We start from the raw sequence: 27,882 nt of genomic DNA, 5'->3' as shown, positions 1-27,882 counted from the left end.
GCCTGACAGTAAGCAGCAGGTCACATTGAAATATATTTATTTTAAGAGAAATGCCATGGCGGCCGCGGTGCAACCCGCGACCAATACATTTTCACCAGCGACATAATTTTCAAAGTATCCCAATTCGCGAGGAAAGCGCGAACATGCAACACTGCTTTTGTGGGGGTTCATGAAGGAACCAAGGGGGTGTTCATGAAGAAGCTTGGGAATGTTGGGGGGGCGTTCCTGCAGATGCAGGAATGCCCACATGCAGGAACGCCCCAAATTGCGGGCTGCAGTTGCACACTATTGGCCTCTTCCTCTATGGCCACTCCAAAGAGAGTACTCTACTGTAGTGGGCCACGACTCCAGGATTTTTAAAATCGACTCCGACTCTGACTCCTGTTGTCGGAGTCGAAAGTAGTCGACTCTTGCTCAACTCCGAAAACACGTTGAAACGGATGCGGACACACAACCTCATTATTGCAGAGTCCTACAAGGAAGACTACATTTCCGTTCTAGAGGACTGACATGAGCATGCCCATTTGGTCATCAACTTTGCTTATAAAATGCCTATTTTGTTTGAATATAGAAGGTGATGTGTAGGAACTATAATATTTCTGTGATATTTCTGCTGTGTACAGCCTTGACGGATCACATGGGATGATGCGAGGCACTATGCTGATAAGCCTATTCTTTGCCATGTTATAGCCCTATTCGGACGAGTATTACTAGAGACATTGGTTTTGTAATTAGTATCCAAGCATGTGCTTTATTCCAGAGGACCAGTCACACAGGATTATTTTTTCCCCCAAACTGCCCCCTGTAATTCAATTTTTCCCCCAAATATAATCAGTGGTGGAGAAAGTACCCAATTGTCATACTTGAGTAAAAGTAAAGATAAAAGTGAGTCACCCAGTAAAATACTACTTAAGTAAAAGTCTAAAAGTATTTGGTTTTAAATATACTTAAGTATCAAAAGTAAATGAAATTGCTAAAATATACTTAAGTAGGCCTATAAAAAATAAAAGTACAAATCATTTAAAATTCCTTATATTAAGCAAACCAGACGGCACCATTTTCTTGTTTTTTAAATGTACGGATAACTAGGGGCACGCTCCAACAGTCACACTGTTCAGTGAGTCCGCCAGATCAGAGGCAGTAGGGATGACGACGGATATTCTCTTGATAAGTGTGTGAATTAGACAATTTTCCTGTCCTGTTAAGCATTCAAAATGTAACGAGTACTTTTGGGTGTCAGGGAAAATGTATGAAGTAAAAAGTACATACTTTTCATTAGGAATGTAGTAAAGTAAAAGTTGTCAAAAATATAAATAGTAAAGTAAAGTGCAGATACCAAAAAAAACCCGACTTTAGTAGTATTTTCAAGTATTTTTACTTAAGTACTTTACACCACCTGAATATAATTGACTCTTATGATGGAAGCCTGGAGGTTTTTATTATAGGCGTGAAGATATTTCAACGTCATAGGCTACACTGATAACTCGTGCTTGGCTGCCAAATGTATAATGTCCCCATAATATTTAAATTGATGAAGTGTGATCATAATCATTATTTTAGTAATCCATGGTAGACGTCAATCCTAATAACAATGACCCCCATCCGGCTGATTTGAGCTGCTGAACCATATTTGCACTTGAGATGTGTTTCTAGGGAGTTTTTCCTAGCCTACATCTGCATTGCTTGCTGTTTGGGGTTTTATGATGGGTTTCTGTATAGCACTTTGTGACATCTGCTGATGTAAAAAGGGCTTTATAAATACATTTGATTGATTTATTGGTTAATGGATTAGAAAGTGAACTTGCCATTTCCAAAAAGTTTAGCGGGGATGCCCTGCTTTGCGATCTATTGCCTAGGACAGAGCTCTACAACCCTGTTCGTGGAGAACTACCATCCTGTAGGTCACTCCAACCTTAATCTAGCGCATCTGATTCAATAATTAGCTGGTTGATAAACTGATTCTGGTTAGTTAGAACTGGGGTTGGAGCGAAAACCTACAGGAAGATAGTTCTCCAGACCTAGGACATCAACAGCCAGCCAGGGTTTCATTAAATCAGTTATAGGCACAATACTTTTTATTGCACATTTGGGCCTAATTAAACTGATGCATTTGGCGATGTTCAATTTCAATTCTCTGGCACTATGAAGAATAGTTTACCAATCCTCATTGGTAGCCTAATATATTATTTTGGTGAATTTATGAGGCATTGCTAGACAAGACATAGCGAGATACAGATTACCAAAATATAGCCTATGCGCGTATTCCGACAGTCTGTCTGCCCGGATCCTCACTCTCCCTCGCCTGCTCTTTCTCTTTGCTATGAAAACCGCTAGTGTTTGGTCTTCGGTCTGTTGCGTGTAGAGGAGCTCAGCCTACTCATTGATAGCCCCTACTTTAGTGAACTTGTGCGAGACATTGCAAGCCAAGACATTTCGAAATACACAATTGCGATATCCTATATCTTTTGATTACCGATGCACGGTTCTGACTTTCTGCCTGGTGGCCGACATGGCTGTGCCTCTACAATATCCCTCGCTAGCTCGCTCTTTCTTTGCTGTGAAAGATGCGAGAGTTTGTTCTCGAAGTAGACAACCGCAACTAGTTTGCTCCGTTGCAAAAATACTGAATCTTAAGAGTCGATTCTAAGCGGAATCGAAGCTTGACAGCTAGAAATGGGAGTCGACGGGCAAGAAGTCGAGGAATCGATTATTTTGGAGTCGACTCCCCAACACTACTTTACTGACGCAACCAAATGCTTGGGAAACAGGACTAGGCGCAACAGGTAGCTAGCTAATCAAGAGAAACTGAACTAAACATGGTGACCGAGAGGTGAACGACACAGCAACATGGTCTTCGAAAGCGTGGTGGTAGATGTCCTAAACAGGTTTCTGGGGGACTACGTTGTGAACCTTGACAGCTCACAACTCAAGCTCGGGATTTGGGGAGGTAACTAACATTACTTTGACGATTCAGTGTTATGGTTAGCAAGACAAGGGACACACTATTTTCACGGCACTTCAATACGAAGTGATTTTCGATAACCCTGGCCCTTTTCCTAACCTTAACCTCAGTTTCCTAACCTGCTGTGTAAGTTCTCCTAACCTGCTACGAAAAAGTCACTGGTACTAGTATCGAAGTGCCGTGAAGAGTGTTTCCGAGCAAGACAAGGCTGGTTTGCTGAGGGCAAGTATTCCTACTATGCATGCTTGTTTGTGAACCAGGTTTTGTAGCCAACTGGCTAGTTAGCTATTATGGGGTTTTATTTGCTAGCTAGGTAGCTACGTCAGCTAGCCATCTTCCCAGGTTTGCTCGCAAGCCCTACCCAAAAAAGCCAACGTTGTTTACTTGGCTGGAGTCCAAGTGTGGTCACTTCTTCTTCTTCTTCTAATATGGTATAATTGCGTACGCTGTGGTCACTTCTTCTTATATGGTATAATGGCGTTCGTAACAATTAGGGGTGTGTTCGTAAATTCATCAGCTCTGGCACACTCTGTTCTGAAATCGGAGTAGATCGCAAGAGCGAATTTACGAACGCAACCTAGATGTGCATTCTGCCACCTACTGTGCGGGTGGATAATTTATTTATTTTAATTTTATTTAACAACATAAAATAAGATAAGTCAGTTAAGAACAAATTCTCATTTACAATGACGGCCTACCCCATCCAAACCCGGATGACGCTGGGCCAATTGTGCGCCGACCTATTCGACTCCCAATCATGGCCTGGAACACAGCCTGGAATCGAACCAGGGTCTGTAGTGACGCCTCTAGCACTGAGATGCAGTGCCTTAGACCGCTGCGCCACTCGGGAACCCATAATAAGGATCCCAAAAAGTCAAAAAATGTGGGTACAATACCATACAAACTATCAAAAAATAAATTAACTAAGCAAAATCAACCTGCTTTTCTGTAAAATTCTAATCAGGTCCCAACGCAGGCTCAGAAGCCTCCTGTGAGGGCGGGACATTTGCTAGTGACAATAGTCCTTATAGTGCTTCTGCCGTGAAGTCTTGGAGCCAAAAAAACTTATCCGCTGCAGATATGATATCCAGCTTCTTGGACTTCTTAGACACTTGTGCTGTACAATTAATCACTGTGGCTATAAATGCCACAAAATCCACCTTATTCACAATGAGTGAATCCTGATCACTCCATTGACTGGTTGCAATGCATCCACCGCTATATCTTCAACACTGTTGTCTCTTTCCCCTTCGACTCTCTTCACCGCCTCCACATAGGAGAATCGTTGCGCAGATCCTTGACACCTCGACCTCCTTCACCTTAACAGGGCACTCAAGGAAGTCCGGAGGTACTGTAGGGTGTCCGCGAAAAAATAAAATAAATAAATATATATATTTTTTAATGCAATATTTTTATATGAATATTGCTAGCAACAACAATTTTTGTTTGTACATTTTTCCATTACATATCTACAGTAGAAAATAGGAAAATATCTTATTTCTAATGATGTCAACTTTATTTCTCAACTCCTAATATTGGACAAATTACACTCATTGGAGCCAATTACACTAACTGGAGTATCTGCCGCTGGCTGCTTCTAAGCTTTTTTCACTTGGATGTTTTTGCCAAAACATTGCTTACCTTTGTTAAACCAGCTAAACAGCTGCTCTTAGTGAAAAATGTGTTTGGAGTTACCTTTCTAGCTAATAGGCTATGTTAGAGTTAATTTTATTCAACAAAATAAAATAAGGTAAGTCAGTTAAGAACAAATTGTCATTTACAATGACGGCCTACCCCAGCCAAACCCAGATGACGCTGGGCCAATTGTGCGCCGACCTATTCGACTCCAAATCACGGCCTGGAACACAGCCTGGAATCGAACCAGGGTCTGGAGTGACGCCTCTAGCACTGAGATGTGTGGGGAGGTCAAAATAATGAAAAACTATCTACCATATCTATTCACTTCTCATTGCTATTATCATTCACCTGATGATAAGACAAGAAAATAACGTATGATGGGGGTTCCCTGGGTCGCCGGTTTGCCTGGAATGGGGTCCCTGGGCAAGAAAAGGTTGAAGACCCCTGGCTTAGACAACACACAACAAGCCTACTTCATGAGCTAGCTACTACTGCTAGAATCATTACATATTTTACACACAATATGGATTAAGTTGAGGATTAGTCAGTGCCTTATTGCTTCTCAAATGATTGCATGTCAGTCTCCCTTAGCATAGCTAGGCTACACTTAGCTCTCGAAAACCTTTCTCTGTAGGGTTTTCAGCAGTTAGCTTCGCCCACGGCTGGCTCCATGTGAACTACAATCCCGACGCTGTGTTTTAACGTTTAGAAACATCAATAATCATCGCATTCGAAACAGTTTTCGAAACATATGCCCCTCATCTTTCATGTCAGCGAGAATGAATCTTTCAAATATAAAATATACACTTACTGTAGCAGATTTGCACTGATGGATACGCTGTGTGTGCCTCCAGCTGACAAACTACACTTCCGCTACTCTTCCTCCCCAGTTATGCTTACACATAGGTGTTCGGAAGGTTGCTGGTTCGAACTATGGCTGATTTTAAGGCAAGTCCTCCAGGTCCTGGACGACTTACCTTAATAGAAGGAACCATGAATTCTGCTCTTTATCAGATAATTTTACAGGAGAATGTCAGGCCATCCGTCTGTGAACTGAAGCTGAAGTACAGCTGGGTCATGCAGCAAGACAATGATCCAAAACACACAATCAAGTCTACATGAAAATGGCTAAAAAGCAACACATTTGAAGTTTTGGAATGGCCTAGTCAAAATCCAGGCCTAATCCCAATTGAGATGTTGTGGCAGGACTTGAAACGAGCAGTTCATGCTTGAAAACCCACAAATGTCGCTGAGTTAAAGCAGTTCTGCATGGAAGAGTGGGCCAAAATTCCTCCACAGCGACAAGAGTGATCAACAACTACAGGAAATTAAAGCAGTTCGGCATGGAGGAGTGGGCCAAAATTCCTCCACAGCGATGTGAGCGACTGATCAACAACTACAGGAAGCATTTGGTTTCAGTCATTGCACCTAAAGGTTGCACAACCAGAAATATATGATACTTGGAGTTAATAATTATTATAAGTCCAAGGCCTGACACCTTGCCAACAGACAGAGCACAAGATAACATAAGGTGCCGCTTGCCGATGTTTGTACAGTGAAATGAGGCAAAGTTAATTGTCAGCTTAGGCTCAACCCTATATGTTTCCAACCTCATGGTACTATGTATTTATTAACATATTCATGTAACAGTGCTTCTTGAATCTTTTTAAACCAATATGCCTTTTCCCCCTAGGTGATGCTGTGCTCAGAAATCTTGAAATAAAGGAAAATGCCTTGGTAGGTTTTACATGAATGGCTAGGCCTACTGCTAAACGCATCAGTTGTTAGTTGTTCATTATTTAGGTACATTCAAATTGTATTGTGCTGAATATTTTTGTTCTTGTTTCAGAGGCAACTTGACATTCCTTTTAAAGTAAGAGCCGGACATATAGGTAAGATTTGTCCGATGACTCTCAACCCAACACCTACCGTAACCCTATGACATTTACAATAGTCCCCCCCTCCCTCTTTTTCACTCTTCAACCTCTTTCTATTTGTTCTCTCGCTCTGCTGTGTGTGTGTGTGGTTCTGTCAGGACGCTTGGAGCTGAAGATTCCATGGAAGAATCTGTACAACCAGTCAGTGGAAGCTACACTGGATGGAGTTTACCTGCTCATCGTGCCCACAGCCAGTGAGAACCTGACCTTATCACCGATACGCATGAACCCTAGCTGTAGTGTGTGTGTGTGTGCATGTCTTTGCTTTTGTTAATGGGTAGCCTATGTCTTTGTGCATGTTTCAGGTATAAAGTATGATGCGGAGAAGGAGGAGAAACAGCTTCAGGAGGCTCGTCAGAGGGAGCTGCAGAGGATCGAAGAGACCAAACAGAAAGCAGCGAAACAAGGTCAGAGTTAATGTGTTAGTTACATTATTATACATTTTGAGTCTTTGTAAATAATGTATAGCTTCAAATGTGTATCTCACAGACTGTCAGTCAGTGTTTACATTTCCCCAACCCCACCCCTTGGCGGGGCTGCCTTTTGGGGTAAAACACAGACTCAGGACTGTGACTTTAATGCATGTACTGTTATCATATTCATTGGTGCCACAGAAAACCCTGCACTTGAGAAGCAGGACACCTTTGTGGAGAAACTGGTGACGCAGGTGATCAAGAACCTCCAGGTGAAGATCTCCAACATCCACATCCGCTATGAGGATGATGTGAGTATTCTGCCTAGTGTACTATAGTAGTACTACAGTACTAGAACTATGTATATTACTACTGTGTTGCATTACTGTACGTTTCTCTCTCGTCTCTTATCTCTCCTCTTGTCTCTATCTTCTCTCTCTCTCTCAGGTCACCAATCCCAATCGCCCATTATCATTTGGAATGTCACTACAGAACCTCAGCCTTCAGGTAATGTGTGTCGCCTTTGCTTTGGTTTTGTTATGGTTGTGGTCAGACCTTGAAACAGTATCAAGTAACTTCTCAACCCCAAAACTGTGTTACCCCACAGACAGCAGATGAGAACTGGAAACCTTGTCTCTTGAATGAGAAAGCCAAGCTGTTTTTCAAGGTAGAGTATTCTTTACAGCAATGGTTATACTGTAGATGAGTTTGACACACATTATGACACTGTTATACTGTCAACAGCATTCTAAGCTGTTTTCTGTTGTGCTTTTTCCTCTCCTCAGCTTGTCCAGTTGAACAATCTCTTTGCCTACTGGAACGTGAACGCAACGCTGTACTCTAATCACATGCCAGATGAGGCCCTGGTGAGTGACCGTGTCATCATTCAGCGCCGTTGCTGAGCGTTGAGTCTCTTAAGTGAGAGTGATGTCTATCTATGACGTCTAATTAAGTGTCTGTTCCTGTCTGTCGTTTCCACAGCGATGCCTCCAGAACAGCATGGACATCTACAGTTCCACCCCCATGAAACACGATTTCAGTGAGTGTGTCGCCTAGTCGATATAGGGGTGTGACATCATTCATCGTCTGGATCAGTCTTTTACATATATATATATTTTTAGTCATTTAGCAGACGCTCTTATCCAGAGCGACTTACAGTTAGTGAGTGCATACATTTTTTTATACTGTCCCCCCGTGGGAATCGAACCCACAACCCTGGCGTTGTAAGCGCCAGCCAACTCTACCAACTGAGCTACACGGGGCCACGTGTCAGTCTTGATATTCATGTAGCCATTCACCTGCTACAGGAATCAAATCAGTCATTTGAGTGTATTGTAATCAAATACTTTTTCCCATTACTTAAACCCACTGTTGAATTGTTGTTTATCCTTATTAACCTAATTTTCCTGTTCAATGTTGGCAGTTTTTTGTCCGATAACGGCCAATGCGAAGCTGTGCATGAACCCCCGGTCAGACGTGAACTTCTCCTCTCCCAAGGTGGACTTGGTGGTCAACCTGAGAGAGGTGGCTGTGGAGCTCAACAGGCCACAGGTGAGACTGGGAGAGAGAGACCATGAGAGAGGGAGTGAGAAAGGGCTACATTTTCTTTGAGCAAAAGAGCACATTTGTGCCCCCCAAAAATATTGTAAATCTCATTATAATCTGCATTGTGATTTCAGTTGAAACCTTTCTTCAACAGTGTGCATAATAAGGAGGGTGGCTATTATTTAACCACTGTGAAGGACACTGATGCTTCCGATTTACACAATTATGCTACCCCGTCTATTTGAAATGTTACAGTATTTTTTTTTCCACAGATCACCCAGAGTTAGAATTTTAGTGTCACCCAGAGTTAGAATTTTTACCCAAAGTCTGGCTTATTTCCCTCTGTCTTCTTCGTTGACGCCTGAACTCTGACCCCTTCCCTCTCTCCAGTATGTCAGCATTCTGGAGCTACTGGGCTCGGTGGATATGATGTCACGCAACCTGCCGTACAGGAAATACCGTCCGCAAGTCCACGTGCACACCAACGCCTACATATGGTAAGCACTCACACATTTGTTTCTTATACAAAAAAAAAACTAAAGCCTTTTTCTCTTGATGTATTGATGACAATTGTGGTTATTGTTAATGTTTAGACGGTGAATGATAATTGTGTCATGTTGCATGCCACCCAGTATAAGATTATTAGACACATTTTTTCCAATCAATTGAGTTACAGTGAAGTACACAGACTGGTGCTATAGTGACTGTCACTCTGCTTGTGTTTTTCATCCAGGTGGCAGTATGTGATTACGGGCATCATGGAGGTGGACGTGAAGCCACGGCTGCACATGTGGTCGTGGCAGTGCGTCCGCTGCCACCGACAGACAGTCAAGCGTTACAGAGCGCTCTACAAGTCCAAGATCACCAACAAGAAGCCCACTGAGAAGCTGCTCAGGGAACTGGAGGTGTGTGGAGATCAGGGTCATGTTCATTAGGCACCAAATGGAAGAAAACTGACTGAAAACAGGGAGGGACTACCTGGACTTGTCCAATATGAAGCACACATTAAAATGTTCCATTGCAAAAGGTTTTGAAACATTTTCCGTTGCCTTCCCTAAAGAGTGCAACCCAGACCTGCGTTGAAATAGTATTTTTTTCCTTTCCAAAACTTGAGCAGTGCTTGATTGAGCTTGCCTGGCCGTAATTGGACCAATGGAATATTCTCCAAAGTGCAAACCTTGCCCATCTGGCACTCCGGGCAGGCTCAATCAAGCGCTCAAAGTATTTAAAAGAAAACAAAATAATCTTTGAACCCAGGTGTGGTGGAGATTTAGAAGGCCTCCTCCTCCCTTGCTCGCAGAGCTGCAACCCCAGTCTTTTTCTCTACTCTGCTGCATTGATTGATGAACATTAAGTAATTGATGAAGTAATAATTGACGGATTCCCACAACGGTCCGGGAACTGTTCTAATGGATCCATCTTTCCCTCCATGTGCCCAGGAGACTGAGCGGACTCTGGATATCTTTAACATCACGCTGGCCAGGCAGCAAGCTGAGATGGAGGTACGGATTGAGCTATCTGTTGAATTATTCCTAGCTAACTATCTTTCTTCTCTGCATCTACTGTCCTGTCTGTCCGTCAACTAACTCATTTGTTCAAAATGGCAGTAAAGCATGACTGAAATAACCGTACTTAGTCACACTGCCATAGCGTAACCACCAGTGCAACACGTAGTCACAGTCTAACTAACAATAGTTCCAGTTAGTGGTTGTGGTTGTGGCTGAGCCGTTATGTGTAGACTGTGACCGGCATTGGTTGGTTGTTCCAGGCGAACAAGGCAGGTCTGCGTATCTTTCGTCCGGGGGTGGAGGAGGAGGAATCTCAGGGCTGGTTGGGCTGGATGTGGTCCGGCTGGTCAGGAGATGGCGGCACCAAGGCCAAGGAGGTCAAGACCGGAGGTGAGACTGCCCGCGTACCCAATCACCACGCTCTATTTTGTACATACAGTGAGGGAAAAAAGTATTTGATCCCCTGCTGATTTTGTACGTTTGCCCACTGACAAAGACATGATCAGTCTATAATTTTAATGGTAGGTTTATTTGAACAGTGAGAGACAGAATAACAACAACAAAATCCAGAAAAATGCATGTCAAAAATGTTATAAATTGATTTGCATTTTAATGAAGGAAATAAGTATTTGACCCCTCTTCAAAACATGACTTAGTACTTGGTGGCAAAACCCTTGTTGGCAATCACAGAGGTTAGACGTTTCTTGTAGTTGGCCACCAGGTTTTCACACATCTCAGGAGGGATTTTGACCCACTCCTCTTTGCAGATCTTCTCCAAGTCCTTAAGGTTTTGAGCCTGACGTTTGGCAACTCGAACCTTCAGCTCCCTCCACATATTTTCTATGGGATTCAGGTTTGGAGACTGGCTAGGCCACTCCAGGACCTTAATGTGCTTCTTCTTGAGCCACTCCTTTGTTGCCTTGGCCGTGTGTTTTGGGTCATTGTCATGCTGGAATACCCATCAACGACCCATTTTCAATGCCCTGGCTGAGGGAAGGAGGTTCTCACCCAAGATTTGATGGTACATGGCGCCGGCTTTTCGTCCCTTTGATGCGGTGAAGTTGTCCTGTCTCCTTAGCAGAAAAACACCCCCAAAGCATAATGTTTCCACCTCCATGTTTGACGGTGGGGATGGTGTTCTTGGGGTCATAGGCAGCATTCCTCCTCCTCCAAACACGGCGAGTTGAGTTGATGCCAAAGAGCTCGATTTTGGTCTCATCTGACCACAACACTTTCACCCAGTTCTCCTCTGAATCATTCAGATGTTCATTGGCAAACTTCAGACGGGCCTGTATATGTGCTTTCTTGAGCAGGGGGACCTTGCGGGCGCTGCAGGATTTCAGTCCTTCACGGCGTAGTGTGTTACCAATTGTTGTCTTGGTTACTATGGTCCCAGCTGCCTTGAGATCATCGACAAGTTCCTCCCGTGTAGTTCTGGGCTGATTCCTCACCGTTCTCATGATCATTGCAACTCCACGAGGAGAGCCCCAGGTCGAGGGAGATTGACAGTTATTTTGTGTTTCTCCATTTGCGAATAATCGCACCAACTGTTGTCACCTTCTCACCAAGCTGCTTGGCGATGGTCTTGTAGCCCATTCCAGCCTTGTGTAGGTCTACAATCTTGTCCCTGACATCCTTGGAGAGCTCTTTGGTCTTGGCCATGGTGGAGAGTTTGGAATCTGATTGATTGATTGCTTCTGTGGACAGGTGTCTTTTATACAGGTAACAAGCTGAGATTAGGAGCACTCCCTTTAAGAGTGTGCTCCTAATCTCAGCTCGTTACCTGTATAAAAGACACCTGAGAGCCAGAAATCTTTCTGATTGAGAGGGGGTCAAATACTTATTTCCCTCATTAAAATGCAAATCAATTTATAACATTTTTAACATGCGTTTTTCTGGATTTTTTTGTTGTTATTCTGTCTCTCACTGTTCAAATAAACCTACCATTAAAATTATAGACTGATCATTTCTTTGTCAGTGGGCAAACGTACAAAATCAGCAGGGGATCAAATACTTTTTTCCCTCACTGTACATTCTTATTAATTGAGACATTTCACATTTGATACAGGGTCTCACTGTGACTAATAAATAAACGCAGAATGTCTGTTAGTTCCAGCATCCTGCCACAGCTGCAATCTTTTTGGCTGTGCACTTGCACCCTGAAATAGGCCTTGGCTAGCGAAATGCCATTGTAGGCCTACCAGGTACAAACCTAGCTACAAAAGTCGACAATGCCAAAACAAGGTGCTTGAAAAGACCCCATACTGATATTGAGGTGGAGAATTCCTGTCAATCCACTGCGCATGTTGTTCCTCTGACTAGTCCTTTAACGTCCATTGTCCAGGAGACTGTCGCTCCTTCCCGGAGAATCCTCTGACACAGGTGAAGCACGGTTGGAGTTTGGAGGACCGCATCAGCATATGCGTTCTGAACCAACCAAACATTTATTTTATTGGGAGAAATCACCAGCAAATCAAAGTTGTTACTTTGCAAAGAGATGCATGGGCACCATTAGAGGAGTGTGTCATTGGATTTAGACCAGGGGTGTCAAACTCATTTTAGCTCAGGGGCCACATGGAGGAAAATCTATTCCCAAGTGGGCCGGACCGGAAAAATCATGGTGTATATATAACTTAAAAACAACAACTTCAGATTGTTTTCTTTGTTTTAATACGATCAACATACAACATAAAGCTGGAGCCTGAGGACAGTGTGTCCAGAATAGTACAAGCACAACATCACTATTAATCATAAAACACGTCAAGTTTATTTGAAAATTCTAAAGAAAAAGAACACACAAACACACAATGCCTCAGTGATTAACATAACTGTTTCACAGATCACAGAACTATATCAGGGTGTCATTTCTCAGGCAGAAATGTAGATAAAATTAAATGAAATCCTGTTCCCCAAACAAGTGCAAGAACCACAGAGTCAAGAATAGGTTAAATATACAAATAAAATAAAATCAATTAAAAACAATAGCACATCAACATAAAAACATATAAACATAAAGCTGGAGCCTGAGGACAGTGTCCAAAAGCACAACATCACTATTAATCATAAAACACCTCAAGTTATTTGAAAGTTCTGAGGACAAAGAACACACAAACACACAATGCCTCAGTGATTCACAGAAGTATATCACAGATCACAGAACTATATCAGGGTGTCATTTCTCAGGCAGAAATGTAGATAAAAAAAATAATGAAATCCTGTTCCCCAAACAAGTGCAAGAACCACAGAGTCAAGAATAGGTTAAATATACAAATAAAATCAATTAAAAACAATAGCACATCAACATAAAAACATATAAACATAAATCTGAAAGCGTTGATCAAACTCCCGTAACAGTCCCGTTATTTTATCTTTGAACCGCTTCATGTCTGCCACATGTTGGGTCGCGCACACATTTTTCAGACAGGGGAAGTGAGCTGCATCACCACCGGCAAGTTGCGTCTCCCACAATGACAGCTTCAACTTGAAAGAACGTATGCTGTCATAATACTGCGTGACAACTTTGTTGCTCCCTTGCAGCTGTTTGTTCAAGTTATTCAGGTGCTCTGTAAAATCCACTATAAATGCAAGGTCCTGCATCCATTCTGCGGAATGAAATTCTAACACTGGTTTGCCCTTTTCTTCCATGAACTGTTCAATTTCTTCTCGTAAATCAAAGGAACGCCTCAGCACAGCACCTCGGCTTAACCATCTTACCTCAGTGTGGTATGGCAGGCCATAGATGTGGTCTTTCTCTCTGAGAAGGCTGTCAAACTGACGGTGATTCAGGCTTCTGGATCGGATGAAATTAACAGTTTGGATGACCACCTTCATGACGTTATCCATCTTTAATGACTTGCAACACAAAGCCTCCTGGTGCAAAATACAGTGAAAAGTCAAAAAATCACGTCCTCCATTTGCAGATTGCACTTTCTCTCTGAACTTTGTCACAACGCCTGCTTTTTTCCCGATCATTGAGGGCGCACCATCTGTAGCCAGGCTGACAGCGCGGGACCAGTCCACTCCGACCCTGTCCAGCGCGCCCGACGAGTGCGGTAAAAATATCAGCTGCTGTCGTTGTATCTGTCATCGGCACCAACTCCACGAACTCCTCGGTGACGGTCAATGTGTCATCAACTCCGCGGATGAAAAAATGGCCAGTTGTGCAACATCTGTAATGTCCGTGCTTTCATCAATTGCAACCGAAAAACGCAATAAATGACTTTACTTTTTGCTTCAACTGGCTGTCCAAATCCACTGAAAGATCGGAAATCCTGTCTGCAACTGTGTTTCTTGTCAGGCTGATATTTGCAAAAGCCTGCCGCTTTTCAGGGCACACAATCTCCGCTGCCTTCATCATGCATGTTTTTACAAATTCACCCTCACTAAATGGTTTTGAAGCCACTGCGATTTCATTAGCAATGAGGTAGCTAGCTTTCACTGCAGCGTCACTGATGTCTCGGCTGTGAGTAAACACAAACTGCTGACAGACCCGCCAACAGTTCATTCACCTTCTCTCATCTCCGCTGTCCTTGAAAGTTGTCATATTTGTCGGCATGAAGACTCACATAGTGGCGACGAAGGTTATATTCTTTCAGCACTGCAACATGCTCTGAACACACCAAACATACAGCTTTCCCATTCAATTCCGTGAATAAATAGGATGACCATTTTTCTTGGAACACTCTGCACTCTGCGTCCACTTTTCTCTTTTTTGACAGAGACATATTGGGGCAATGAGGGTGCCAAAGCACATAATGTTAAAAGTAGAAGCCGTAATAAATATCGCGGGCAAAACCAAGTAGCTCATTGGCTGCACGTGCTTGACCTACTTGCTCTGCCCCGGTATAAACAGTTTGCTTGCTTAACACAATTGCTATTGCGCCATCCAGTGGACGCAATTGGAACAGCAGTTTATTTTATAGAAAAATTGCAGCGCATTTCTATACTTTACAATTATTATTTTTTTTAATCATCTCGCGGGCTGGATTAAACCCGTTTGCGGGCCTGATCCGGCCCGCGGGCCGTACGTTTGACACCCCTGATCTAGATGATAAGGCGCTCCTGATGATGATGATGTTTTAATGTTTTTGTGAATCATTTTGTGAAGCTAGACAAAATGTATGGACAATGACATTTGTTTTCTTTATTCTCCTCAGCTTTTGGTGAGTTTATGACTTCTGCCGAGAAGGCCAAACTCTACACTGCCATTGGCTACAGTGAGATAGCTGTCAATCACAACCTGCCAAAGAATGTGAGTGGCTACTGTATATTTCCCACACATCGTAGTGCAGTACAACAATCCCTGGTGTCTTCCAAAAGAGATGTTTGAATATGTGGAGATAGAAAGATAACCCAGGACACTATTCACAATCTCTCTTTTCTCTTTCTGATTTTGTTTTTGCAGTTTGAGGACATTAAGATTAATTTCCACATGAAGAGTATGTCTTTCTCAGTGAAAGACAACAAGGATCAAAATGAAATCCTCAAACTCACAGTTGAAAACCTGAAATCCATGCTGACCCAGAGGCCCGGAGCAAAAGCCATTAAGTACGCACAGTGCACCCTCTGGGGTGTGTTCGTTGAGGTGGTTTCACACAGAAATGAATAGAGCTGACGTGATGCCCAATTATACATGACAGAATATCATATCTGTTCTACAAAATATATTTATATCGGTAACTCTGTATGCTTGTGAACAGACCCTGCGTTTTAAATACTTTCCCCCTCCTTCCCTGTTGTAGTGCTTTATCAATGGGATATTGTTGCCAGGTTTTGTTATTGTGCCATATCCAAGAACAAACTTGAACAGCTGACAACACTATTTTGCGATGCTTTGTTTGTTGGTATCTCTCTCTTTCACCTTCTCTCTCTTCCACCTCCTCTCTCTTCCACCTCCTCTCTTCCACCTTCTCTCTCTTCCACCTTCTCTCTCTTCCACCTCCCCTCTCTTCCACCTTCTCTCTCTTCCACCTTCTCTCTCTTCCACTGCTTCCTCCACTCTCTTCCCTCCACTCTCTTCCACTTCCTCTCTTCCCTTGGTTCTGATGCTGCTGTTGTTGTTTGCTGCTCTCAGGCTGTCGGCCCAGCTTAGTCTGTTTGAGGTGACAGGACTGGCCAATAATCGGCCGGCGCCCACGCTGCTGTCATCGAGGAAGGCTGCCACGGTAACGGGGACCCCCCTGCTGGACATCCTGTTTGAGACAAACCCTCTGGATGAGAGTGCTGACCAGCGGCTCCGTGTCGAGTCCCAGCCTCTGGAGATCATCTATGACGCTGTTAGTGTTTGTGTGTGCCTGTTTACATGACTGTATGCCAGTTGTTCCTCGGTTCAATCAGGCATGGAGTTGTTAGAACGAAAGTTCGCACCCCCTGTTGCTGTGTGTGTTTGCATGCGCGTGTGTAACAACATGGGTACCTGTTTCTCCCTCCGGCAGGTGACGGTGAACAGCATGTCTGCGTTCTTCTTGCCGCCTGATGACCTCCAGCTAGACGAGCTAACCAACGCCACTCTCATGAAGCTGGAGCAGTTCCGAGACCGCACCTCCACAGGTCAGAGCCCCGCCTCTAGCGCTGACAGGCCACACTCCTGGGCTGAAACACAGCACTGATGGATTTTTTACATGTGCTGCAGGCCCAAATATAGAGATCTATTCTATTCATTTATGTTCTATGGACATGGAGGTTGGTGAGATAACCTTATGATTAATCAGCCAGAATATAAGCCTCATTGACCTCAATCTCCAATCCATACTTCCTACTGACACACACACCCCTTGCCTTTCATATCCTATATTATGTAAGAACATGTTGTAGTATGCTGACCATTATATGGTGTTGTCTGCAGGGCTGATGTACGTGATTGAGACCCAGAAGGTTCTGGATCTGAACGTCAACCTCATGGCCTCCTATGTGATCGTGCCCCAAACCGGGTTCTACGACTCCACTCAGAACCTCATGCTATTGGACCTGGGTCACTTCAAGGTAAGTCACTTCAATTGGCACAGCATGCGCGTTTGTGTAGAGAGAGCGGTTCGATCTGACTTGAGTAAGTGAGAGACGATGTACGGAAAAATTGAGAACTGTGATTGGTCCTATCATGTTGCTAAAGGCAACCACTGAGCAGACTCAACTTGCCCGACTGTTTAGTTTACTAGCCCCGGGAAGCCGAACCCTGTCTAATGAACAGGACCTCACCCAGGCGTTCTATGCCGGGGGGTTTCAAACTGGGGTCCATGAATTTGAGCTTTGTTTTGGAAAAACTATTTTTGGTATTTTTGTATGTGAAAATTATTAGATTATGAATATCGCTAGCTGCAACAGAATACCATCATGGAAACCATTTTTATGTCTCTGCATCCAGTATGAAGGAAGTTAGAGGTAGTTTCACGAGCTAATGCTAACTAGCGTTAGCACAATGACTGGAAGTCTACAGGAACAGTTGGCATACTAGCTGTTCCTGTTCATCCGACTCTGGGGAAGTAGATAAAGGGCTTTATTGCCTGGGCGAGGGTCCCTGGGCAAGAAAAGTTTGAAAATCCCTGTTCTATGCCATTGTCTTGTGTTATCAGGTGTCTAGTCTGAGCAGAAAGGGGCTACCCCAGCTCTCTGTAGGGAGCAGTACTATACAGGACATCATGTCCCAAGCCTACGACAGCTTCGACATCAAGCTCAGCAGCCTACAGTTCCTCTACAGCAAGCCAGGTACACACACACACGGACAAAGGCACACACACACACACACAATTATCTGCCCAAAATGTGTCATGTGACGCAACTACGCAGGGAAGCCGTTTTCTGTAGCTTATTGCGTTCTTGCGTTGCGTACATATAGGTAGACTATAGGTAGACTATAGGTAGACTATAGGTAGACTATAGCTAAATAAGGCTTAACAGTGGTTGTTGTGTTGTGTATTAGACGGGAACTGGAGGAAAGCCCGTAAGCTGAAGCAGTCGGCCCTCCACATCCTGGAGCCTGTCGATGTCAAGGTGGTGTTCAGCAGAGCCATGGTGGTCACAGACTCACGCATGCCCAAGTAAGAGGGAGGAGAGAGGGCTTGGGGGAGAGGGGTGGAGGGAGAGGGGTGGGTGGAGGGTGGGGAGAGGGGTGGGTGGTGGGGTGGGGGAGAGGGTGTGCATGGAGGGAGGGAGGGAGAGGGGTGGGTGCGATGCCTTTTTTGTACTACCACTCTGTGTAATGGTGTTTGTCAAAAAGCTGGTCAGATAAATTATATTGTGTGTGTGTGTGTTTGTCAGGTTTAAGATCTTCGGGGAGATGCCTCTCTTGTCTCTGAGGATCTCTGATGATAAGGTGCGGGCCGTGCTGGAACTGATTGACAGTATCCCACTGCCGGCGAGCAGGCCGGCCCCGCGCAGCACCAACATACACTCTACACCTAAGGTACTAACTACTGGGAGTCTCTCTGCCTGTCTGTGGGTTGACTCTCTGCCTGTCTGTGAGTTAACTCTCTCTGCCTGTCTGTGGGTTGACTCTCTCTGCCTGTCTGTGGGTTGACTCTCTGCCTGTCTGTGGGTTGACTCTGTCTGTAATGTCGGTTGTTTTGTGTGTAGATAGATTTCTATTGGGTTGTGTGCGTGTCTAATTTCTGCTTGTTTTTCTTCCGCAGGCTCCAAAGCAGTCGTACACCGCTCAGCTAACCCCCAGGCAACCAACCATGGCTGAACTGCGCAACTCCCTCATATGGGAATCAGGTGAGAGACATGCACACACACATACAGCCCTGTGAACACATTACAAATGGATCTCTGTACTTTACACACAACTGTGATCATGACAGACGTTAGTGTGGCATTAGCATTTTAAGTGTGTGTGTGTACAGGCTCAGAGGAGGACCTGTTCTACGATGCTCCCAGCTCTCCTATAGACGACCATCCGTTCTTCCCCGACAACATGCCCAGCCCTATGCAGCGCTCCGACTCGGTCAAGAGGAGAGGTCTGGTCAAGAAAGACCCCAAGAAGAACATGACCGACTTCCTCATGACGTTTGAGATCAACAAGGTATGCTTAACCTAATCTACATCTGTGTGTGAGAGAGGACTTAAACACTTAATTTAGTTTTCACTCTTGATTGCTAGTAAAGCGGCGTGTGTGTATTGATTGCTAGTGAAGCGGCGTGTGTGTATTGATTGCTAGTGAAGCGGCGTGTGTGTATTGATTGCTAGTGAAGCGGCGTGTGTGTATTGATTGCTAGTGAAGCGGCGTGTGTGTATTGATTGCTAGTGAAGCGGCGTGTGTATATGTGTGTACTCCCTTCTTCTGCTGTCTAGCTGTCTGTTCAGCTGTGTCGTCTGTCTGGAGGCCAGGAGGTCACAGTGTTACACCTGGGCACCGAGCGGCTGGGCTCTGAGCTAAAGCTACGTACCTTCGACATGACATCTAACACTTTCCTACGAGAGATCTGCCTAGAGTGCTCAGAGTATATGGGTAGGTGAGGGAGTGGGTGGGAATTGTTGTCTCTTAAAGGTAGGGCTGTCAACTAACTGATCCAGAAATTCACAATCGAAAATGTATCTTCAAAATGTCAATATTCGATTAATATTGTAATCTAATTTGCATAAATGTACATAAATATGTAAATGTCAAAATATGGGTCATATGCGCCTTCGCTACAGCCTTCTCCACACCAGCTCTGACATTAGGGGAGACTCCAGAAAAGGTAGCCAAACTTGAATGTGCCTGTTTATGCCATTGAACCCAGCATTTCTCTCCTATTCTGTTTGTTTTTCAAATCAACTTTGTTCCGTTGTCCACTGCATTCAAAGGCAGTAATCTAGTAATGTTTGATAGCAACCCATTCTAGTTGTTGCATCTTTTAGATCACCCCTTTTTCTACGCTTTTAACATATGTGTCACATAAAATGGCTTGCATCTGGTGTGTTTTCAGAATGGTGGTTTTCCCGCAATTGCATTTTTGGAACATTAGCAGGACGGCTCTGTGCACCGTGCTGCGCTTGGAATGTGAATAGATTATTGTCTAGATCATTATAAGATAAACATTGTGATATGCTGCATTGCCATTGTTGGTGGTTGTATGGGTGTGGCATGTCTGCAGACATTTCTGTGTGGTTTTGGTGTGATATGATTTTCTGGTTTTATATTCTTGTCCAGATTCAGAGGAGAAGAAAGTGCACCTGATCACCACTCTAGACAACACAGAGGAGGACCTCCTCACATTGGAGTACACTAAGGTACACACACACACACACACACACACACACAGTCAACGCTGTCTTCATCCAATGTAGATTAACAGCAGAGCAGGTCTAAAAGCTTCAATGTCTCTTTCAGGCTGATAAGAACGGGCCAGAATTCAAGTCTCAGTACAAGAACACTGAACAATCAGTAAAGGTAAGGTCTTACAATACAACTGTGTTAACCCACATTTGGAACTTCAACATGATGTTGATGGTGTGTTTGTGATGTCTCTGTCTCAGGTGAACTTCTCGTCTCTGGACATACACCTGCACACGGAGGCTTTGCTCAACGCCATGAACTTCCTGAACGGCCTCCTCCCCCCGACCAAGGAGGCGGCACCCAGCCAGGAGGAGCTGCCCACCATCCCAGAGGAGGACGAGGGAGAGGGAAAGGGGGAGGAGGAATCAGCCGTGGCAAAAATAACATGTAATTATCAGTTTCATGGAATCCATTCTGGTTACTGGAACTAAGACTTTTCCATTGTTGATATTGATTAGAATTTCATGAATCAAGTTAGTCGAAAGTGGAAGAGACTTTGGTTAGGTAATATACCTCCTTTATATTTGTTGCATGTAGAGATATTGAGTAGACACGTGTCCTCCATGTATTCTCCTTCTAATACGTAGCTAGCTAAACCAAATGTAAATTCTCTGCCATTGTATGGACCACTTGACGTTTTATGTATTGTGATGCAAACAAAATCACCTTCACATCAAAGCCTCTTTTAAGTTTGGACGAAGGAACAACTCTTTCATAAATGTCTCTCTTCCCCACTCTCCTCAGCTTCTAAGAAGTCAAAGTTTGAGGACGTAGTGAATTTGCACATCAGAGCTGATCTCAACTGTCTGAAGGTTTTCATCAGAGGCCAGAGCCACAGGATAGCAGAGATCAGCATTGAGGGTAACACACGTCACCGTCCGCAACACACGTCACCGTCCGCAACACACGTCCGCAACACACGTCACCGTCCGCAACACACGTCACCGTCCGCAACACAAGTCACCGTCCGCAACACATGTCACCGTCTGCAACACAAGTCACCGTCTGCAACACACGTCACCGTCCGCAACACACGTCACCGTCCGCAACACACGTCACCGTCCGCAACACACGTCACCGTCCGCAACACACGTCACCGTCCGCAACACACGTCACCGTCCGCAACACACGTCACCGTCTGCAACACAAGTCACCGTCCGCAACACACGTCTGCAACACACGTCACCATCCGCAACACACGTCACCGTCCTCAACACACGTCACCGTCCGCAACACAAGTCACCGTCCGCAACACACGTCTGCAACACAAGTCACTGTCCGCAACACACGTCTGCAACACACGTCACCGTCCGCAACACACGTCACCGTCCGCAACACACGTCACCGTCCGCAACACACGTCACCGTCCGCAACATACGTCACCGTCCGCAACACACGTCACCGTCCGCAACACACGTCTGCAACACATGTCACCGTCTGCAACACACGTCACCGTCCGCAACACACGTCACCGTCTGCAACACAAGTCACCGTCCGCAACACACGTCCGCAACACACGTCACCGTCCGCAACACACTTCACCGTCCGCAACACACGTCACCGTCCGCAACACAAGTCACCGTCCGCAACACACGTCTGCAACACAAGTCACCGTCCGCAACACACGTTTGCAACACAAGTCACCGTCCGCAACACACGTCTGCAACACAAGTCACCGTCCGCAACACACGTCTGCAACACAAGTCACCGTCCGCAACACAAGCCACCGTCCGCAACACACGTCTGCAACACAAGTCTGCAACACAAGTCACCGTCCGCAACATACGTCCGCAACACAAGTCACCGTCCGCAACACACGTCTGCAACACACGTCACCGTCCGCAACACACGTCACCGTCCGCAACACACGTCACCGTCCGCAACACACGTCCGCAACACAAGTCACTGTCCGCAACACACGTCCGCAACACAAGTCACCGTCCGCAACATACGTCCGCAACACAAGTCACCGTCCGCAACACACGTCCGCAACACACGTCACCGTCCGCAACACACGTCACCGTCCGCAACACACGTCACCGTCCGCAACACACGTCACCGTCCGCAACACACGTCACCGTCCGCAACACACGTCTGCAACACACATCACCGTCCGCAACACACGTCACCGTCTGCAACACAAGTCACTGTCCGCAACACACGTCCGCAACACATGTCACCGTCCGCAACACACGTCACCGTCCGCAACACAAGTCACCGTCCGCAACACACGTCTGCAACACAAGTCACCGTCCGCAACACACGTTTGCAACACAAGTCACCGTCCGCAACACACGTCCGCAACACAAGTCACCGTCCGCAACACACGTCCGCAACACAAGTCACCGTCCGCAACACACGTCTGCAACACAAGTCACCGTCCGCAACACACGTCTGCAACACAAGTCTGCAACACACGTCACCGTCCGCAACACACGTCTGCAACACAAGTCACCGTCCGCAACACAAGTCACCGTCCGCAACACAAGTCACCGTCCGCAACATACGTCCGCAACACAAGTCACCGTCCGCAACACACGTCCGCAACACAAGTCACCGTCCGCAACACACGTCCGCAACACACGTCCGCAACACAAGTCACCGGCAACACACGTCCGCAACACAAGTCACTGTCCGCAACACACGTCCGCAACACAAGTCACCGCCCGCAACACACGTCCGCAACACAAGTCACCGTCCGCAACACAAGTCACCGTCCGCAACACAAGTCACCGTCCGCAACACAAGTCACCGTCCGCAACACACGTCTGCAAGAGCTGCATGCATGAATTATGAAATTCCATACAATAATGTGTGTTTGTGTGATTAGATGTGTGGACAGGGCACGCGTACACAGATGATAATGATGCTAGTGCCACCTTGTGGTGAACATGAAGAAATACTCAGGCCACTGATTTTCTCCTATTGGTTCTGGAACTGATATGAACACAGCCTTGCAATAGAGATCTGGCATTTACAAAATTACACTGATTGGCCCAGGGGGGCGCTATAGTAATCAACTGAAATTCGTTATTCGTTATTCGTGGGCACGACATATTTACTGTAGCCTTGTTCTAGACTGGTTCTAGACCTGCTCCTCAGTGTTCTGCCTCTTTGTTCTATGTTCCAGGCCTGGTGTCGGAGGTGCTGATGAGGAGAAAGGCGGTGGAGGTTCTGGCCAACCTGAAGAACATAGTCATCCTGGATTGTGATGAGGAGGCTCTGTACAAGCAGGTAGCTTTTACTCAATGTTTAACTCGTTTTCCATTGTGTGCCCTAACTAACACGACCCAGCTGTCATTGACTAGCCATACTCACAAGGCTCACTCATGGCCTCCAGTATCCAAAAAGGATCAAATGAAAACTTCACCAACCAAAATGTGAACAAACACCAAAACCCAATGTCACCAAATTTTTGCCATCTTGTTTTACTTTAGAGATGTTATTTTCCCAGTCAAGGGGCAACATTCACGAGAAATTATGATTGTTGTTTTTGCTTTCTACTGGTGTTTTTCTAATGTGTATATTTGTACGGCGTCTGCGTCCTAGTGTGTGTCCATAGCTGATAAGGAGGTGTTTGCTTTCCGCATGGTGAACTACACAGACGCCACTGAGGGTGACGCCTATCTAGACATGGGTAAAGTGGACACCAGCATCACCCTGATGGTGGGCTGCATCCAGGTCATCTTCCTCAACAAGTTTGTCTCCTCCATCCTGGTAAGAGACACGCCACCATTTCTCTTAACTCCACCTAACTATCACCAATTATTTTCTGTGCTTCAAAAATTAAGTTACCAACAACACTTTTCCAGGGTGTCTCAAACCATGGCCTTACTTGTAGTACCGGTACCAAAATGCCCCAGAACCGACCAAGCCTAATCACATTCTGTGCCCTTTTTCGGTTCTGGATTGTCCTACGTCATATGACCATCGATGAGCATTTTGTAACGTGACTGCTCTTTGTCCTCCTCCTCATTCATCTCCCTCTCCAGGCCTTCATCAACAACTTCCAGGCGGCCAAGGAGGCCCTGGCTGAGGTGACTGTGCAGGCAGCGGAGAAGGCAGCCACGGGGGTGATGGAGCTGGCTGAGCGCAGCACGCGCATCTCTCTGGATGTAGACTTCAACGCTCCTCTTGTCTTCCTGCCGCAGTCCTCCTCCTCCACCAACGTCATTGTGGCTGACCTCGGCATGGTCACGGTCAAGAACTGCTTCGCCTTGGTCGACTCCCAGGTGCATGTCAAGATCCCCCCCATCATGGACACCATGACCGTGGGCCTCAGTGACCTCAAGATGTACAGGTGAGACAGTACAGGGTCGCTTGTAAGGCACACCAGTAGTCAGGCAATTCTGTAGACGTACATGGATCGGAATTAAACCTCATGGATTCAGTTTTTTTTTAAGTGAACGGATGACTTCATTTGTTCACAGGGATGGGAAGTGTGTATTGATAGTAGACATGTTTCTGTGTGTTTCTGTTACTTTTGCATATCTGGTCCAACCCCGGATGTGCAGTGAATCAGAACCTGTAATGCCATTTGTTTGTTGTTTGATTGTCCAGAACCACCTTTGAGAAGGGGAGGTTTCAGGGGGAGATCCAACTTCTGAAGCCGGTCAACCTTGACCTGTCAATCCAGAGGAATCTGTCGGCCTCCTGGTACCACAGCATCCCCGACATAAAGATCACTGCCCACCTCAAACCTATGAATGTGAGTGTATGTGTCAGTGGTGTCTGTTATAGTTAAAGCCAACTCTCAATGAACAAGAAATGTTAGTATGAAATTATTGTTGTTGATACATCTGTGTAACGGTGTGTGTGTTTGTCTTACTAGCTGATCCTGAGTCAGGATGACATGACGATGGTGTTGAGGACTCTGGGTGAGAACCTGTCAGAGACGTCAGATGCTGCTCCCCCCCCTCCTTCTCCGCCTACAGTGGACCGCTCCGTCACGGCCACTACCAAAGGCTTGCAGGGCACAGGAGGTACTGGTACTATCCCCACCAGCGGAGAGAACAGTTGGGTTGAATGTGTGTGTGAGTCTTAATATTTGGATGATTGTGATATTAATAATCATGTTGAACCCTGTCTGTAGGCAACCTAGTGGTAACTGCTGCAGTGGTCGAGACCCAGAAGAGCACTAAGCTGAAGAACACACTCAAAGTAGACTTCACGTTTGATTCCATGACTCTGGTCCTGTACAGCCCCAATGGGACTGAGGTAACTACTGCATACCTTCAAAAACACTACAATTGACCACAGAAAACTCCATCCACTTAGATATTCTTACCAAAAAGTGTGTGTCTGTGTCCGTCTGTCTGTGGGCGTGCGTCTCTGCCTGTGTGTGTGTGTGTGTGTGTGTGTATCCAGGTGCAGGTGTTGGACTCGAGGGATGATCAGCTGAAGCTGGCTGAGTTCACCCTGGGGACCATCTCTACATCTGTCCACATGTTCTCAGACGGATCCATGAAGGCCTCCGTCAAACTCACAGACTGCCTGCTAGATGACAAGAGACGCAGAGTCAAGAATATCACTGCCAGGTAGAACGCATGAACACACACAGTTACCTTGGTACTAAGCCTACATACACATTCAAACACACTGGGAGAGATACCGCAGAGTGATGTGTGTGTACTGTGAACATATGAGCGTGTGGCTCAGTGCTGGCGTAGATGTACGAGGCTCAGTGTGTGTTCTTCAGCGTGGCATCATGTTCATCACCGCTTTACCATCTGTCTACTCACATAGCTGTGTGACAGTCCTAAGATGAATGGCTTTTGTTAGCAGCCCCATGATAGTCAAAGCAGCTTTAAGTTAATCTCGCACTCCCAGTTCCTCAAAACCCATGAGTATTTCCATCTGGTATGTAAATTGTTTTGAGAGAATGGAATCTTTCAATCTGTAGTGTAGAATAAAAAGTTAGTCTCACTCCTCAATGTAACATCAATTGACAAACAGATTACAAGGTATTTAGTGCACTGATGATAGGGTGTGTTATTGGACCCTTGTAGGGATTGTTATTATTGCTCTTTCTGTAGGGATCATCATGTCCCTCTGGACTCTGTCTGTCAGGATGATGGCGACGCGTCCGAGTGCTGGGAGGAACGTGATGGTGGAGGTCAACTACAAGCAGGGGTGTGACGGCACCTCTCTGGAGACGGTGGTGCAGGACGTCTACCTCTGTGCCAGCATGGAGTTCCTGCTCACCGTGGCCGACATCTTCCTCAAGGCCAGCCAGCAGGGTTTCTCCTCAGCCGTCCCCAAGAACAGCAGCAGCACTAAACCCACGGTTACAGCCACCGCTGCTTCCAAGGAACCAGGTAGGACACATTCACATTTCACACTACACAATATTCACCACAAATGTCATGTTTGTACGACATCAAATGTCATAGTGGAGGAGTCCGATAGTTTCACTTAGTTTCTGACCGATTTCTTCCATTTGATGCCTAATGAACACGCCCCTGCTTTCTTCTCTGTGTCTGTACTCCAGCTCCAGTGGCGGTCAAGTCGGAGATGATCGTTCTGGTGAAGAACCCAAAGATTGTCTTTGTGGCCGACCTGACGCGTGCCGACGCCCCGGCCCTGGTCATGACCATGGAGTGCGAGCTGGTGATTAAGAGCAACCCTGATGGTCAGCTGATGACGGCAGTGGTCAAGGACCTGAAGGTGGTGGCCTGTCCCTTCCTGAAGGAGAAGAGGAGGAACAAGGAAACCACTGTGCTGCAGCCCTGCCAGGTGTTCTTCAAGAGCACACAGTCCTCCACCTCCCCGCAGGCTATGGAGGTCTGCATCAAGGCACTGACACTCAAGGTAGGCCACAGCCAAAAACGGAACGGGAAGAAGCATCTCACTAATAAAATACCTAATTGTCACTTTTTCCTATGTTTTTATTTCTGGCACAGCTACCAGAACCAGAGTGATGTGTCTTACGTTCCATTCTCCTCCGTGCCCCTCCCCCCCCAGGTGTCGCCCATCATCATCAACACAGTGATCACCATCCAGTCGGTGCTGAGCCCGGCCGGTGCAGACACGCCCCAGTCTGAGCTGGAGAGCCCCGTACCCCCAGACCTGTGGGAATGCCGGGCCTGGCGGGACCTCAAGCTGTGGTTCCTGGAGGAGGAGGGTAAAGACGAAGATGCCCAGTCCCTGGTCCCGTTGATTCCCCAGGGCGAGTCCCTGCAGGTGGCCATTTACTCCATCTGCCTGACCCTGGAGGCTGGGGTGGGCCACCGCACCGTCCCCATGCTGCTGGCCAAGTCCTCCTTCCACGGGGACGTCAAGAACTGGAGCACCCTCATCGACCTGCACAGCCAGCTCAACCTGGAGGTCAGACACTGCACATCTCTACACGCTACCTCTATACAACATCTACACAACCTCAATTCAACTAAAACAGGTTTAGTAAGACTGCATTTAGTGTACTGTAACATAGTTGAACATAGTGTTGTGTGTTTAGGTTCACTACTTCAACGAGGTGATGGGGGTGTGGGAGCCTCTGCTGGAGCCCGTAGAGGACGAGACCAGAGACGGCTTCAGATCCTGGATTCTGGGATTAAAGGTGACCCTTAATAAAGGTTGACTTTGGGCACGAAAAACGGTCCAACTCTTTCTCAAGTTTCAAACAGAA

General features: G+C 45.9%; 1 protein-coding gene across 1 annotated transcript in view; it reads left to right on the top strand.

Annotated features, from left to right (window-relative positions):
- Window positions 1-2,601: 2,601 nt before the first annotated feature.
- LOC121584548 (vacuolar protein sorting-associated protein 13A-like) overlaps window positions 2,602-27,882 on the top strand; it is a 59,677-nt gene continuing 34,396 nt past the window's right edge. Inside the window, 41 exon segments of the mRNA XM_041900495.2 lie at window positions 2,602-2,947; window positions 6,294-6,337; window positions 6,450-6,492; window positions 6,636-6,731; window positions 6,843-6,944; window positions 7,152-7,261; window positions 7,398-7,457; window positions 7,558-7,617; window positions 7,736-7,816; window positions 7,932-7,989; window positions 8,374-8,501; window positions 8,886-8,992; window positions 9,229-9,400; window positions 9,935-9,997; window positions 10,264-10,393; window positions 15,160-15,254; window positions 15,408-15,550; window positions 16,077-16,278; window positions 16,438-16,552; window positions 16,848-16,984; window positions 17,572-17,704; window positions 17,919-18,036; window positions 18,257-18,401; window positions 18,628-18,712; window positions 18,841-19,019; window positions 19,289-19,445; window positions 20,130-20,209; window positions 20,310-20,369; window positions 20,456-20,642; window positions 21,000-21,116; window positions 23,386-23,489; window positions 23,805-23,972; window positions 24,248-24,555; window positions 24,816-24,963; window positions 25,087-25,237; window positions 25,348-25,472; window positions 25,623-25,792; window positions 26,325-26,572; window positions 26,746-27,065; window positions 27,219-27,581; window positions 27,712-27,813. Coding sequence (XP_041756429.2) covers window positions 2,848-2,947; window positions 6,294-6,337; window positions 6,450-6,492; window positions 6,636-6,731; window positions 6,843-6,944; window positions 7,152-7,261; window positions 7,398-7,457; window positions 7,558-7,617; window positions 7,736-7,816; window positions 7,932-7,989; window positions 8,374-8,501; window positions 8,886-8,992; window positions 9,229-9,400; window positions 9,935-9,997; window positions 10,264-10,393; window positions 15,160-15,254; window positions 15,408-15,550; window positions 16,077-16,278; window positions 16,438-16,552; window positions 16,848-16,984; window positions 17,572-17,704; window positions 17,919-18,036; window positions 18,257-18,401; window positions 18,628-18,712; window positions 18,841-19,019; window positions 19,289-19,445; window positions 20,130-20,209; window positions 20,310-20,369; window positions 20,456-20,642; window positions 21,000-21,116; window positions 23,386-23,489; window positions 23,805-23,972; window positions 24,248-24,555; window positions 24,816-24,963; window positions 25,087-25,237; window positions 25,348-25,472; window positions 25,623-25,792; window positions 26,325-26,572; window positions 26,746-27,065; window positions 27,219-27,581; window positions 27,712-27,813 — 5,514 coding nt within the window. The 5' untranslated portion in view covers window positions 2,602-2,847.

The sequence above is a fragment of the Coregonus clupeaformis genome, chromosome 16, assembly GCF_020615455.1.
Source record: "Coregonus clupeaformis isolate EN_2021a chromosome 16, ASM2061545v1, whole genome shotgun sequence".
Lineage (NCBI taxonomy): Eukaryota > Metazoa > Chordata > Actinopteri > Salmoniformes > Salmonidae > Coregonus > Coregonus clupeaformis.
This window is presented reverse-complemented; position numbering and strand designations above follow the sequence as displayed.